Source organism: Moschus berezovskii, chromosome 16 (assembly GCF_049115385.1).
Source record: "Moschus berezovskii isolate FMDL1 chromosome 16, NW_MosBer_1.0, whole genome shotgun sequence".
In the NCBI taxonomy this organism is placed as follows: Eukaryota; Metazoa; Chordata; class Mammalia; order Artiodactyla; family Moschidae; genus Moschus; species Moschus berezovskii.
The window spans coordinates 37,791,573-37,806,963 of record NC_142475.1 but is presented as its reverse complement, the minus strand read 5'-3'; the positions used below and the strand labels follow the sequence as shown (position 1 = coordinate 37,806,963).

The 15,391-nt window shown below is 42.8% G+C and overlaps 1 protein-coding gene across 1 annotated transcript in view; it reads right to left on the bottom strand.

The window, feature by feature from the left end:
• Positions 1-15,391, bottom strand: part of ZNF704 (zinc finger protein 704) — a 278,264-nt gene that overhangs the window by 25,723 nt on the left and 237,150 nt on the right. Inside the window, exons 5-6 of the mRNA XM_055432513.2 lie at positions 10,154-10,254; positions 1,232-1,499 (exon numbers count right to left, since the gene is read on the bottom strand). Of these exons, the coding sequence (XP_055288488.1) occupies positions 1,232-1,499; positions 10,154-10,254 (369 nt within the window). The remainder of the gene's footprint in view (positions 1-1,231; positions 1,500-10,153; positions 10,255-15,391) is intronic.

Below are 15,391 nucleotides of genomic sequence, written 5' to 3'. Positions count from 1 at the left end.
TACAGGTTTAGTTTTTCTACTTTTATAAATATAGTTTCTAGTGGCAGTGGTTTTGTAACTGGCACCATTGGAAAATATTTTGGCAATACATAGCTATTCATGCTCTATCCTAAGACTCAATAATTACTCTTCTGGAAATTCAATGGGGAAAAAGACCCTACTGGCATGGAAGTGTCCTCACTAGCCTTATTGATGATAATTAAAAAGTAGATACCTAACATAAGAGAAAGAAACAACTTGATGTTTTGATTTAATTGAATTCAGTCATATATTCTGTTCTAAGGAGAGTGTTTATAAACAAGAGTGAGTGGAAAAACACAAATTACAAATATGTACAGGGGCGTTTTCTCTTAAAAAGTTACATAAAGTAGTTGAAAATTATGGGAAAACTTTTTTTTTTAATTTGAGTGTATTCAAATTTTATTAAAACGATACTTAAAAGAGTTCAGAATTGCTGGGGGCGGGGATGGAGGAAGGAGCTTTAGCTGTGTCCCGTATTTGCAGGATTTGTCTCTAAGGCCTTAACAGACTTTAGAATGAGGCAGAATCACTTGGAGGGTTTGTTAAACACAGACTACTCGGCCTCACCCCTTGCTTCTGGTCTGCAGGTCTGGGAATGTAAATTTCTAATAAGTTCCCAGGTGATGCTGACACTGTTGATCTGCTGAACACTGACAACCATGGCTCCAGTCTGAGAGAGTTAGTTACCAATTCAGAGAGTCAGGGCACAAAGCCTGGATCTGCAGTACATGATGAGGCTGTCACTGTGCCAACGCTTTTCAAAGTTCATCTTTTCATTTATTTAATTTTTTTAATCTAACAAGTACTCACATCATGTGCCAGGCACCCTCCTGAGAGTGTTACAACATTAAGGATTTTAATTCTCATAACAACTTCTCAGGGATCAGATCTTCAGTCAGTACTGGGAAGTTCAAGAACACCCTAGGGTCCAATCTGCATGAGATTGGAGAAAAAAGATGAACTCTCCTACTGGGCTCTCCTGGATGCTGTTTGTCCACTGAGCTATCTTTACTCACCCTGGAATAGGAAATAGCAACTCACTCCAGTATTCTTGTCTGGGGAATCCCATGGATAGAAGAGCCTGATGAGCTACAGTCCATGGATTACAAAGAGTCAGACACAACAGTGACAATCCTTAACTCAGAGGTCAGAACGCTACTGCGTTTGGCTAGGAGCAAAGTGATTACTCTCAAGATCCCTGGCCAGTCACCTGGTAAGCGTGGTCAGTGTGCACGAGGTAGAGGGTGGTAGGAGCAGAGCGGCTCAAGGGTGTCATCAGTTTTGTCTCGGTTTTGGCACAAGGAGTTTCTGTTCGGCTGGAATCTGGGATGGGAAAATTAGGAGGCGAAGCCAGGGATTGGGAGGGCGAAACCGGGGCCAGGCTGCTCAGACCGTCTGCCACGGAGTCTGTGTTGAGCTTGATTTCAGTGTAGTAAAAGTCTTCTTCTCCATCACTGTAGTCAGACTCCCCAACACGCCTAATGCAAAAGAGAGCAAAGCAATCCTACTCACCCACACCGTTTTCTTGCCTTAAGATCTTGTACATGCTGTTCCTTCTGGCTGGAATGCTTTTCCTCTGTCCTGTCTGCATGGCAAACTTCTACTTATCCTGCAACTGTCCACTTCTGGGGAAGCCTTCCTCGATATCTTAAAGCAATTGACTCAACTAATCAACCAATCAATCAATTATTCAAAAAAAAAATTACTGAGAGTCTCCTATGTCCGGGCACTTTTTAAGGAACCCAATATTAGAGTGAACAAAACAGATTCTGCCCTGATGGAACATACAATCTAGTGGGAGAGCCAGCCAAGAAATTTATAACAGAACACATCAAAAATAAATAATAATATCCTTAGGAATAAACCTGCCTAAGAAGGTAAAAGACCTGCATTTGGAAAACTGACACTGATGAAAGAAATTGAAGACAACACAAACAGATGGAAAATACACCATGTTATTGGATAGGAAGAATTAATATTGTTAAAATGACCAGGCTCTCCAAGGCAATCTACAGAGTCAATGCAATTCCTATTAAAATACCAATGACATTTTTTATCGAACTAGAACAAATAATTTTAAAAGTTGTCTGAAAACACAAAAGACTAAATAGCTAAAACAATCTTGAGAAAGAACAGAGCTGGAAGGATCATGCTCCCTGACTTCTGACTATACCGTAAAATTACAGTAAACAAAACAGTAGGGTACTGGCATAAAGGGGATTCCCAGGTGACTCAGTGGGTAAAGAATCCACCTGCAATGAAGGAGACACAGGAGCCACAGGTTTGATTCCTGGGTCAGGAAGATCCCCTGGATGAGGGCATGGAAATCCACTCCGGCGCTTTAGTTTGGAGGATCCCATGGACAGAGGAGTGTGGCAGGCTACAGTCCGTAGGGTTTCAAAGAATGAGACATGACTAAGTGATTGAGCATGCATGCACTGGCATAAGAACAGATATACAGATCAATGGAACAGAGAGCCCAGAAATAGACTTACACACTTAAGATCCATCAATCTATGACAAAGGAGGCTAGAATATACAATGGAGAAACGGTAGTCTCTTCCACATATGTTGCTGGGAAAACTGGACAGCCACATGCAAATGAATGAAATTAGAACATTCTTTAACACCATATAGAAACATAAACTCAAAATGGATTAAAGACCTAAATGTAAGACATTACACCACAAAATTGCTAAAATAAAACATAGGCAGGGCACTCTTTGACATCTATTGTAGCAATATTTTTTTTTTCAAATCTGTCTCCGAAAGCAAAGGAAATAAAAGCTAAAATAAGGAAATGGGACCTAATTAAACTTAAAAACTTTTGCACAGCAAAGGAAACTATCAACAATGTGAAAAGACAAACTACTGAATGGGAGAAAATATTTTCAGAGGACATGACTGATAAGGGGTTAGTATTCAAAATATATAAATAGCTCATTAACTCAACATTAAAAAAACAATTCTATTTTAAAAATGAGCAGAAGAACTAAATAGAATTTTTCCCAAAGAGGACATGCAGGTGGCCAAAAAAGATGAAAAGATGCTCTACCTCACTAATTATCAGGGAAAGGGAAATCAAACTGATAATACCAACAATGAACTGTTACCGTACACCTGTCAGAATGGCTATCATCAAAAAGAACACAACAAATGTTGGTGAGAATGTGGAGAAAAGGCAGCTCTCATACACTGTTGGTGGGAAGGTAAACTGGTGCAGTCATTGTGAGAAACAGTATGGAGGTTTCTTAAAAATCTAAAAATAGAACTACCATATGACCTAGCAATTCCACTCCTGGGTATATATCTGAAAAAAAAAAAAAAGAACCAGAAACATCAATTTGAAAAGATACATGCACCCTGATGTTCATGGCAGCATTATTTATAATTGCCAAGATATGGAAGCAACCTAAGTGTCCATCAACATACAATTAGATAAAGAAGACGCCACACACACACACACACACACACACACACACACACTGGTGGCTCAAATGGTAAAGAATCTGTCTGCAATGCAGAAGACCCAAGTTTGATCCCTGGGTTGGGAAGATCCCTTGGAGAAGGAAATAGCAACCCACTCCAGTATTCTTGCCTGGAGAATTCCATGGACAGAGGAGCCTGGAGGGCTACAGTCCATGGTGTTGTAAACAGTCTGACACTATTGAGCTGCACACACACACACACACACACACACACTCATACTACTCAGGCACAAAGAATGAGATTTTGCCATTGTAACAACATGAATGGACTTAGAGGGTATTATGCCAGGTGAGATAAGTTAGACAGAGAAAGACAAATACTATGATATTACTTGTATGTGGAATCTAAAAAATACAGCACACTAGTGAATATGACAAAAACGAAACAGATATAGAGAACAAAGCAGTAGTTAAGGAGGGGGAGGGAAAGTACAGGGGTAGACGATTAAGAGGTATAAACTATTATGGCTAAAATAAACTACAAGGATGTATGTATGTATGTGAAAGTTGCTCAGTTGTGTCCAACTCTTTGTGACCCCATGGACTACAGCTTGCCAGGCTCCTCTGTCCACGGTATTCTCTAGGCGAGAATACTCGAATGGGTACCTATTCCCTTCTCCAGTAGATCTTCTCAAGCCAGGGATTGAACCCAGGTCTCCCCATTGCAGGCAAATTCTTTACTGTCTGAACCACCAGGGAAGCCCAAGAATACTGGAGTGGGTAGCCTATCCCTTCTCCAGTGGATCTTCTCAACCCAGGGATCAAACCTAGGTCTCCCCATTGTGGGTGAATTCTTTACTGTCGGAACCACCAGGGAAGCCCAAGAATACCAGAGCGGGTAGACTATCCCTTCTCCAGGGGATCTTTCCAACCCAGGAATAGAACTGCAGTCTCCCGCATTGCAGGCAGATTCTTTACCATCTAAGCTACCAGACTGTATTATTGTAAAACACAGGGCATATAGCCAATATTTTGCAGTAAATATAAATGGACTATAATCATAAAAATTGTGAATTACCATACAGTACATGTGCAACTTATATAATATTATTCATTAACCATAAGTCAATTTACAAAAAGTAAACCCATAAAGAAACAGATATTTAATACATTCAGTTCAGTTCAGTTCAGTCGCTCAGTCATGTCCAACTCTTTGCAACCCCATGAATCACAGCACTCCAGGCCTCCCTGTCTATCACCAACTCCCGGAGTTCACTCAAACTCACATCCATTGAGTCGGTGATGCCATCCAGCCATCTCATTCTCTGTCGTCCCTTTCTCCTCCTGCCCCCAATCCCTCCCAGCATCAGAGTCTTTTCCAGTGAGTCAACTCTTCGCATGAGGTGGCCAACGTATTGGAGTTTCAGCTTTAGCATCAGTCCTTCCAATGAACACCCAGGATCGATCTCCTTTAGAATGGACTGGTTGGATCTCCTTGCAGTCCAAGGGACTCTCAAGAATCTTGTCCAACACCACAGTTCAAAAGCATCAATTCTTCGGCGCTCAGCTTTCTTCACAGTCCAACTCTCACATCCATACATGACCACTGGAAAAACCATAGCCTTGACTAGACGGACCTTGGTTGGCAAAGTAATGTCTCTGCTTTTTAATATACTATCTAGGTAGGTCATAACTTTCCTTCCAAGGAGTAAGTGTCTTTTAATTTCCTGGCTGCAATCAGCATCTGCAGTGATTTTGGATCCCAAAACAATAAAGTCTGACACTGTTTCTACTGTCTCCCCATCTATTTCCCATGAAGTGATGGGACCAGATGCCATGATTTTAGTTTTCTGAATGTTGAGCTTTAAGCCAACATTTTCACTCTTCTCTTTCACTTTCATCAAGAGGCTTTTTCGTTCCTCTTCACTTTCTGCCATTAGGGTGGTGTAGTGATAAATCCCAGAAAGAAAAATTAAGCAGCATTAAGAGCATTCTTAATCAGGGCAAGCGATGGGGGACATTATTTTAAATAGATTATTCATAGGAAGACTCTCTGAGGAGATGACATTTGAGCAGAGGTCTCAATGAGGTGAGGGAAAAACCCTTGTGGGAACTATGGGAGAAGAATGCACAGAACCCCGGGCTGGGCTGGCTTGTTGCTTTCTGAGAAGGACAGAGAGGTAGGTGGCTGGTGCTCAGGGCACCAGGCAAAGAGTGATGGGAGAAGAATGGGAAGGAAGGCAGAGACACAATGGCACAGGGCTTTGTAGCCCTGGGGAAAAACTGGGTATTTTGTTCTGAATATGACGGAAGCCCCTGGGGATTTTGAAGAATCTAGGTTACTTGTTACTTACTTTTATTTTTTAAAATTGAAATACAATAAGTATAGTTAATTTACAATGTTGTGTTAGTTTCAGGTGCACAGCAAAGTGCCATACGTGTGTGTGTGTGCGTGTATGTGTGTGTGTGTATTCTTTTTCAGATTTGTTTCCATTATAGGTTACCACAGGATATTGAGTATAGTTCCCTGCTATACAGCATGTCCTTGTGGCTTATCTGTTTTATATACAGCAGTGTGTATTTGTTAATCCCAAGCTCCTAATGTGTCTCTCCCCACTCCACCTCTTCCTCTTCTGAGCCCTTTGAGACCCATAAATTTGCTCTCTGATGCCATCCAATGTCATCTGCAATGTGGCTGGACCTAGATATTATCACATTAAGTGAAGTAAGACAGAGAAAGACAAATATCATATTCTATCACTTTTATATGGAATCTAAAAATAATGATACCAATGAACTTATCTACAAAACAGAAACAGACTCACAGACATAAGTTCCTTTTAGAAGGCTCACCGTGGCCATTATCTGGAGAAAGAACAGAGGGTAGCAGGGCAAGAGGAACAGGAGCCAGTGAGCAGGCTGTGGAGTGGTTGACAGTGGCCAGGCGAGGGGGTAGGGTTGCAAGTGACCTGAGCTCTCAAACTGGGAACTTCTTTTGAGTCACAGGCATCAGATTTAGCTTCAAACAGTTAAATCCTCTGAGCTCCCTTCGAAGAAGTGGAAGTGAAATTTGCTCAGTGTGTCTGATTCTTTGCGATCCCCTGGAATTCTCCAGGTGGTCGCACTGGAATGGGTAGAAGTTCCCTTCTCCAGGGGATCTTCCCAACCCAGGGATTGAACCCAGGTCTCCCGCATTGTAGGCAGATTCTTTACCAGCTGAGCCACAAGGGAAGCCCAAGAATACTGGAGTGGGTTGCCATTCCCTTCTCCAGGGGACCTTTCCCACCCAGGGATCGAACCCAGGTCTCCTGCACTGTAGGCAGATTCTTTACCAACTGAGCCACCAGGGAATTACTTTGAAGTGTGTTCATTTCAATTTACTTTATTTAATGATTTGGTACATTTCTGTAATTTTTTTAAACCTCTGTTGCCTCCCTAAGATAGATTCTTTAGGGCTGTGTCTTGTTCATTTTTGTTTAATAAATACCACATGTTTCAGTGCATCTGGCATACAGTAGGTGCCTGTTAAATGCTGAATGAATGAAAGAAAGAAGCCGATGCTGTAGCACAGTGATTACCCACATGAATTCTGGAGTTACACTGCCGGGTTCGAATCCTGACACCTGCCAGCTGCCTGTGTAATTTTGGCAGCCTGTGCCCTTATGTAAAGCAGCACAGCACAGCTGGCCTTCCGTGTCCACCAGGAGCCTACTGAACACAGTACTTAGAGGTGTACTCACGTGTAATAAGCACTAAATGTTTATTAAGTAAAAATAAGGCTGATGCTAGAAAACTCAGTGTTTACTGTCACCAGGAAAAGTATCTTCTGGTGCTTCCACAGGTTCTTCTGAGACACAGAAAATTGTGCTTTCCCTGAAAAACTAAGTTTTGTGTAAAAGAAAATAACTGTCAAGTGTGTGTGTGGGGGGGGCTCAGTTGTGTCCAACTCTTTGCAATCCCATGAACTGTAGCCTACCAGGCTCCTTTGTCCAAGGGATTTTCCAGGCAGGAATACTGGAGTGGGTTGCCACGCCCTCCTCCAGGGGTTCTTCCTGACGCAGGGATCAAAGCGGCGCCTCTTGTGTCTGCGTTGGTAGGTGGACTCTTTACCACTGCACCAGCTGGGAAGCCTGTCAAATAACTAATGTTTGTTGGATTTGAGGGTTTCTAGGGAAAGGATGCACATTCTTGCACCCGGTTTTATGGGATGGAATCTGTAAATCTTCCTTTCCTGGGGCATCTCCACGTTTCATGACCATATCTGGCAGGAGCAGGGCACTGACTCAGAATAAACTTTTTTCCCATTGACAATCCCTGTACAGAACCTAAAATACAAATCTCCCTTTCTCCTGGGCCTTTCTGTTCAGCCAGATTAGCGGCTTCTCCCAGGCTGGCTCTGTTTCCCCTGAGCTCTCTGGCTGAGGCATCTAGGGAGGTGTCTGCTCCGTATCAGGTCAGGCAAGGCTTGGCTCTTCTACAAGCAAAGCATCAAAGACCCCAGAGAGTGGGCCGAAGAATGTGCATCTGTTCTATTCCTGTCCCCACTTCCTCTCCAGGAAAGGGCGAGCCGAGTCGCTACCGGCTACCGAGTGCTACTAATAGACACGCAGGCCTGGGGAAAAGCGTGTGTCCTACACGGGGATAAATCAGGATCAGCCCCTGGTATGTAAGAACGGAGTGAGAATTAAGAGAAAAACAGTGTACTTCTTATGCTGGTGTGGTGTGCACTGCAGCTCTATCAGATGCAAGATATGTATTTTGGGGCTTGGGCTATGCTCCCTTCTTCTTCACAAGCCAATCAACACTCATTAAAAACTGCCTCATCCTCCTATAGGCTCCCAGGCTCATTCCTGGGCAGTGGCTGGCAGAGATGGGGATTCTAACTCATCAAGGCCACGTGAAGCATGCAGAGTAAAAAGGGAATCCCAGGGAAGCGAATACAGTGCCTGCTGTACTTGAATTTCACCCACCAGGAGAGCACCCTGGAAGCTCAAAAGAAAATCATGTGATGCCACTCACAGTCTGTAAACACATAGATAGGGTATGTGTTTTTGTGTGGTGCTGAATAGGATTTGACTTTTGGGGCAGATGGACTTTAAAACAAAGACCCCCAGCTCCTGATTATAGCTTCAGGAAGCTCTTTCTAAACGTTCGAATAACTGAGTTTTTACACTGTGAGCTGTCCTGATGGTGAGAGTTGAGGGGAGACTCTGTGGGGTTTCCTTCCCTGAAGGAGTGGGCTCTGTGTGGCGTTTCTTGGAGGGTTAGGTGGACCCTCTGGCTAGTGGAGCAGAAGCCCTGCTTTGCTGGGCCACAGTGCTTGGTGATTTTTCACATGCCATGCCCTGGAAGGGTCTGGCTATGTCCCCAGCATCCCCAGCCTGTGGGTGAGGGAGCTAGACACCCACAGGAATCAGCAAAATCACCTTGGAACCCGTTCTTGTTTTCTTTTTCTATCACTTTTTATGGATGATGCCTTCCCTAAATTTATCCTTGGCTGGGCAAAGTGACTATAGTGCTTATTTCTCAGCAGTCACAGCAAGGAGATCCAACCAGTCAATCCTAAAGGAAATCAACCCTGATTATTCATTGGAAGGACTGATGCTGAACTGAGGCTACAATTCTTTGGCCACCTGATGCGAAGAGCTGATTCATTGAAGAAGACCCTGATGCTGCAAAATATCAAAGGCAAGAGGAGAAGGGGGTGACAGAGGATGAGATGGTTGGATGGCATCACCAACTCAATGGACACGAGTTTGAGCTAACTCAAGAAGAAGGGAAGCCTGGTATTCTGCAGTCCATGGGGCTGCAAAGAGACATGACTTAGCGACTGATCAACAACATTTTGTTGAAAGCACCCCTCTGTGTCCAGGCATCTGGGGGCTTGGTCATGTGTTTGGATTTGCCTTGTGCACACTGTTTTTCGCTTACAGCTTCTCAAGATCCCTTCTTAGTTCCACATCCCCGGACAAGAAAGACTCACAGACTAAAGAACAAGAGGCTGTACCATCACAGCCTTTCTGGAGTGGCCCCTAATCCCTGCTGCTCAAAACTTCATTTTATCTTTCCTTGGAAAGGTTTTTGTATAACACAGGGAAATGTGTCTGTTGCACAAATAAAGGACTTATTTGGGCAACAGAAAAGGATAGAGCAGGTCACCAGGCTTCATAAGAATAGCAACACTGACTATCACTGTGGTTCTTAAACCCTTTTCAGGCTATGTCTGCCTTTGAGACTCAAAGTCATTAATACACTCCACTGGGGAAAAAATTGCACATATAATTTTACAAACATTTTCAGGGGGGTCTAAGGATTCCTCACCCTACCCTACCCTGGTGCTCCATCTTTTACAAATCACTCTCACATACATTTTATTTTTGACCATCACACATGACCCTGCAGGGCTGATAAGACTTTCTTTTTCAGAGGAAACTGAGGCTCCGAGCAGCAGCTTGCTTTATATCACTTGGTGAGTGTATTAGGGAGGCTTCACAGCTCTAAGTCCACGTTCTTGCCACTTGCCACACTGGTCTGTATTACCTGCAGTGGCCATCTCCATAGTGATCAGGAAGACCTAGCAGTCCCAGTCTCTGTTTCTGTGTTCAGAATTCTTAAGGCACAATGTGAAGTGTAATTCTGAGTGCAGGTGGTCCTGGACTGAACTTGACGGAGATACACCCAGCTCCAAAGGGAGGGCTCCTTACCCGAGATGAATGGTCCGGATGTGCTTCTGGATACCCACTGCAGTGCTCAGAACCTTCCCACAGTTCTTCCAGAGGCATTTGAACATCACCTTCATGGAGTTCTAGAAAGGGAAGACAAGGTTACATTAAAGTGAAAATTAACCCATCAAACATAACAGCTTCCCATTCTCTTGACTATAACTCAGCACACCATTCTAGGAAACCTCCCAGGTGAGGATCCTAGTGACCTCAGAGATTTTCTTGCTTCCTTTTTGAATACTGAGCCCTGCTGGAATATTTAGTTTACTTTTTTAAGGAAATTATTTTTAATTGAGGGATAATTGATTTATAATATTGTGTTGGTGTCTGCCATACATCAACATGAATCAGCCATGTCTGCTCCCTCTTGAACCTCCCTCCCACCCCATTAGTTCACTTTTTTTAAGGTGGTTACAGCATCTTTTAGGTATTGTGCTGTGCTTAGTCACTCAATCGTGTCCGACTCTTCATGATCCCATGGACTGTAGCCCACCAGGCTCCCCTGTCCATGGGGATTCTCCAGGCAAGAATACTAAAATGGGCTGCCAAGCCCTTCTCCAGGGTATCTTCCCAAGTCAGGGATGGAACCCAGGTCTCCTGCATTCCAGGTGGGTTCTTTTTCATCTGAGCCACCAAGGAAACCTGGCATTAATGACAGTGAATTTTAGAATATTCACTGAGCACTTACTATGTGCCAAGTGCTAGTCTAAGAGTTTGTCTCATTTAATCCTAAAAGATGGATACTGTTATCACCACCATTTTACAGATTCATGGAAAGCTTCAGTAAAATACGCCTAGTCAGTGGAGCCAGCTTCTAGCAAAACCAGAATATGAATTTTGGAAGTCTGGCTCCTGGAACTACTCTCTCCACCAAGACACAAATCTATCTTCTCCTATAAGGATCTTAGAAGTTTTCCAAAACAGTCCAGCAAAGTGATTGAGAGCACTGATTCTGGACTTACTTCCTCAAGTTCTAGTTTCCTTATTTATCAAGTAAGAACAATAGTACCTGTCTCATAGGGTTATTATGATGATTAAATGAGGTCAGGAAAGCAAACTCGTTTAGCACAATCCTGAGTAATTATTCAACCAGTGGCAGCTATTATGGTCTTATTATGATTATACTTCCTGGAGTGAATCTGACAGGGAGTGAGTTTTCTTCCATGTGCTCACCAAGCCCCATCCTTGTTTCCTCCTGGGAACACAGCTAGACTTCATTTCCCAGCCCCCTCTGAAGTTAGGTGAAGTCACGTGACTGAATTAGGGCCAATGGAATAAGGGCAGAAGGGACATACATTCCTTCTAAACTGCTTGTCAATCTCTTTAACAAGTGGTGCTGGGAAAACTGGTCAGCCACCTGTAAAAGAATGAAACTAGAACACTTCCTAACACCATACACAAAAATAAATTCAAAATGGATTAGAGAGCTAAATGTAAGACCAGAAACTATAAAACTCCTAGAGGAGAACGTAGGCAAAACACTCTCCGACATAAATCACAGCAGGATCCTCCATGACCCACCTCCCAGAATATTGGAAATAAAAGCAAAAATAAACAAATGGGACCTAATTAAAATCAAAAGCTTCTGCACAGCAAAGGAAACTCTAAGCAAGGTGAAAAGACAGCCTTCAGAATGGGAGAAAATAATAGCAAATGAAGCAACGGATAAAGGATTAATCTCCAAAATATACAAGCAACTCCTGCAGCTCAATTCCAGAAAAATAAATGACCCAATCAAAAAATGGGCCAAAGAACTAAACAGACATTTCTCCAAAGAAGACATAAAGATGGCTAACAAACACATGAAAAAATGCTCAACATCCCTCATAATCAGAGAGATGCAAATCAAAACCACAATGAGATACCATTTCACACCAGTCAGAATGGCTGCTATCCAAAAGTCTACATGCAATAAATGCTGGAGAGGATGTGGAGAGAAAGGAACCCTCTTACACTGTTGGTGGGAATGCAAACTAGTACAGCCACTATGGAGAACAGTGTGGAGATTCCTCAAAAAACTGGAAATAGAACTGCCATATGATCCAGCAATCGCACTCCTGGGCATACACACCGAGGAAACCAGAATTGAAAGAGACACATGTAGTCCAATGTTCATCGCAGCACTGTTTATAATAGCCAGGACATGGAAGCAACCTAGATGTCCATCTGCAGACGAATGGATAAGAAAGCTTTGGTACATATACACAATGGAGTATTATTCAGCCATTAAAAAGAATACATTTGAATCAGTTCTAATGAGGTGGATGAAACTGGAGCCTATTATACAGAGTGAAGTAAGCCAGAAAGAAAAACAACAATACAGTATACTAACGCATATATATGGAATTTAGAAAGATGCAAATGATAACCCTGTATACGAGACAGCAAAAGAGACACAGATGTATAGAACAGTCTTTGGGACTCTGTGGGAGAGGGTAAGGGTGGGATGATTTGGGAGAATGGCATTGAAACATGTATATTGTCATATGTGAAACGAATCACTAGTTCAGGGTCAATGCATGTTATAGGATGCTCGGGGCTGGCATGCTGGGATGACCCAGAGGGAGGATAAAGGGAGGAGGGAGGTGGGAGGGGGGTTCAGGAGGGGGAACTTATGTAAACCCGGGGCGAATTCATGTCAATGTATGGCAAAACCAACCAATATAATATTGTAAAATAATTTGCCTCCAATAAAAAATAAATTAATTACCAAAAAAAAAAAATAAACTGCTTGTCAATGTCACTCCAGCCTGTTTGGCTGATTAGAGGAAGGGGATACCCACGGACTTAGGGGACAGTAGTGCCACTAGATCAGGATTCTTTTTTCAATATTTTAAAAATAGAAGTATAGCTGATTTACAGTGTTGTGTTAATTCTGCTGTACAGCAAAATGATTCAGCTATACATTCTTTTCTATACACTTTTCCATTATGGTTTATCACAGGATATTGAATATAGTTCCCTCTGCTATACAGTCTTCACTTTCACACATTGGAGAAGGAAATGGCAACCCACTCCAGTGTTCTTGCCTAGAGAATCCCAGGGATGGGGGAGCCTGGTGGGCTTCCGTCTATGGGGTCACACAGAGTCGGACATGACTGAAGTGACTTAGCAGCAGCAGCAGCAGCTATACAGTCAGAACTTGTACTTTAGGTTAGGGATTTTTAATTTTTTGTTGGCCATGAATTCTTTTGGCAGTCTGCTAAATTCTATGAACCCCTTCTTAAAGTAATGTTTTTATTAATAATGTTTAAAGTAAAGTACACAGGATTAAAAAAACTGCGAGTATGCTGAAATAGTTATCAAAATATTAAAAAAAATTTGTGAAGCAGTAATGTATATACTCTTTAACACATAAACAAATAAGATCTTTAAGTGAATCTAGTAACTACCATAATTTCAAAGTAGCGTTGTGCATAAATGATATTTCATGATATCTGCTAAGATTGTAAGGTGATATGAAAACATCCATGTTTCATATTGGTAGTAAAGTCACAGGAGGCACTAATATTATTGTGGTTTGATGTCTCCAGTCATAATTGTGCTGCTAAGTCACTTCAGTTGTGTCCAACTCTGTGCGACCCCAAAGATGGCAGCCCACCAGGCTACCCTGTCCCTGGGACTCTCCAGGCAAGAACACTGGAGTGGGTTGCCATTTCCTTCTCCAATCATAATTGTAGGAAATGCTAAATTATAGTTAAAACATTAATGAAAATAAAGATATACTTTTTCTCCCATATAATTTCATAGACTCCCTGAATTCTTTCTACTCCCTTTATGGGACTTGTGGACTCCCAAGTTAAGAACCTCTGAACTGGGAGGAAGGGGCCTGGGTCCCTGGAGGATGTATAGAGCAGAAACACCCCTTCATCACTCCTGCTGACCTGATTGGATTGTGACATGAGAAATCCTTTATGGAGTTAAGCCACTGAATTTGGAAATGGGTTGTTTCAACCGTAAGCCTCCCCTGACCAATAAACAATGACACCTTCCCTGAACTGACAGAATTGCTGTAGGTTTGTTTACAAGTCTAGAAGGATTTCTGCTCTCAAGCCCTGTTCTAGAAAGCCATCATTTACACATTTAGAGGATGACTCACCGGATATTATGGAATTAGTATCCTGATTCAGCCAGTCACCCCCACCCAAATCTTTACCAATTGAAACAAAATACCTAGAAACCTGCAGAAGTGAGGAGTATCCTGTGTGTTGGGAATGATCACTTTCCGGGTGGCAAGTGAAAGACAGAGCACAGTGGCACATGGCTACAGTCCGTTCAACAGATAGATTAGTGACAGCAAGGAGGAGCCCACGCCTTCCATGAGCTTCATGAGCCCAGGGGCCTGGGGTTCCCAGAGGTCCCAGGTGGCTGGCCTTCCTGACACTGCGACCTAGCCATTCCCACTGCAGCTCCCTGGCATTGTGGACAGCGTGCCCAGGCTTCCTGCTGCAGTGACTGTAGCAGCAAAGAGCTGGAGCAGAAACTGAGAGAGAGGGATGTGAGGGGAGCTGAGAAGCAGAGACAGAATTAGGACCCTTTAAAGTAAACTATCATGAAGAGTTGGTGTTTATTCTAAGAAGACCATTCACAAATTTCAGGCTCCCTGATCTTCTTGAGCCACTGATCCAAACACATGAGATGGAAGATGAACCAAAGGGGGAGAATTTAAACCTGCCCTGCCCCCTACTCCAGCCCCAAGGTTCATAGAAAAGAATTTGGCTTGATATATTTTTAATTCAGAGCAGATGACGATGATATTAATGAATAAATCCTCACCCTATGAGTGCTTTCTGCTCATTTTTCAAACAATGAAGCTGTTCTATTAAAAAATATCTTCCACTTAAGGGAATTAATGACTCAAACCAAAAGTACAGGTATCTGAGAGTCCAAATATCCATCTGGAAATGAAGTCATGATAGATGAAAGCACTTTTTGATTCATTCCAAGCCTTGAGAGTTGGACTGTGAAGAAAGTTGATCGCCGAAGAATTGATGCTTTTGAACTGTGGTGCTGGAGAAGACTCTTGAGAGTCCCTTGGACTGCAAGGAGATCCAACCAGTCCATTCTGGAGGAGATCAATCCTGGGTGTTCATTGGAAGGACTGATGCTAAAGCTGAAACTGCAATACTTTGGCCACCTCATGCGATGAGTTGACTCACTGGAAAAGACTCTGATGCTGGGAAGGATTGGGGGCGGGAGGAGAAGGGGACGACAGAGAAT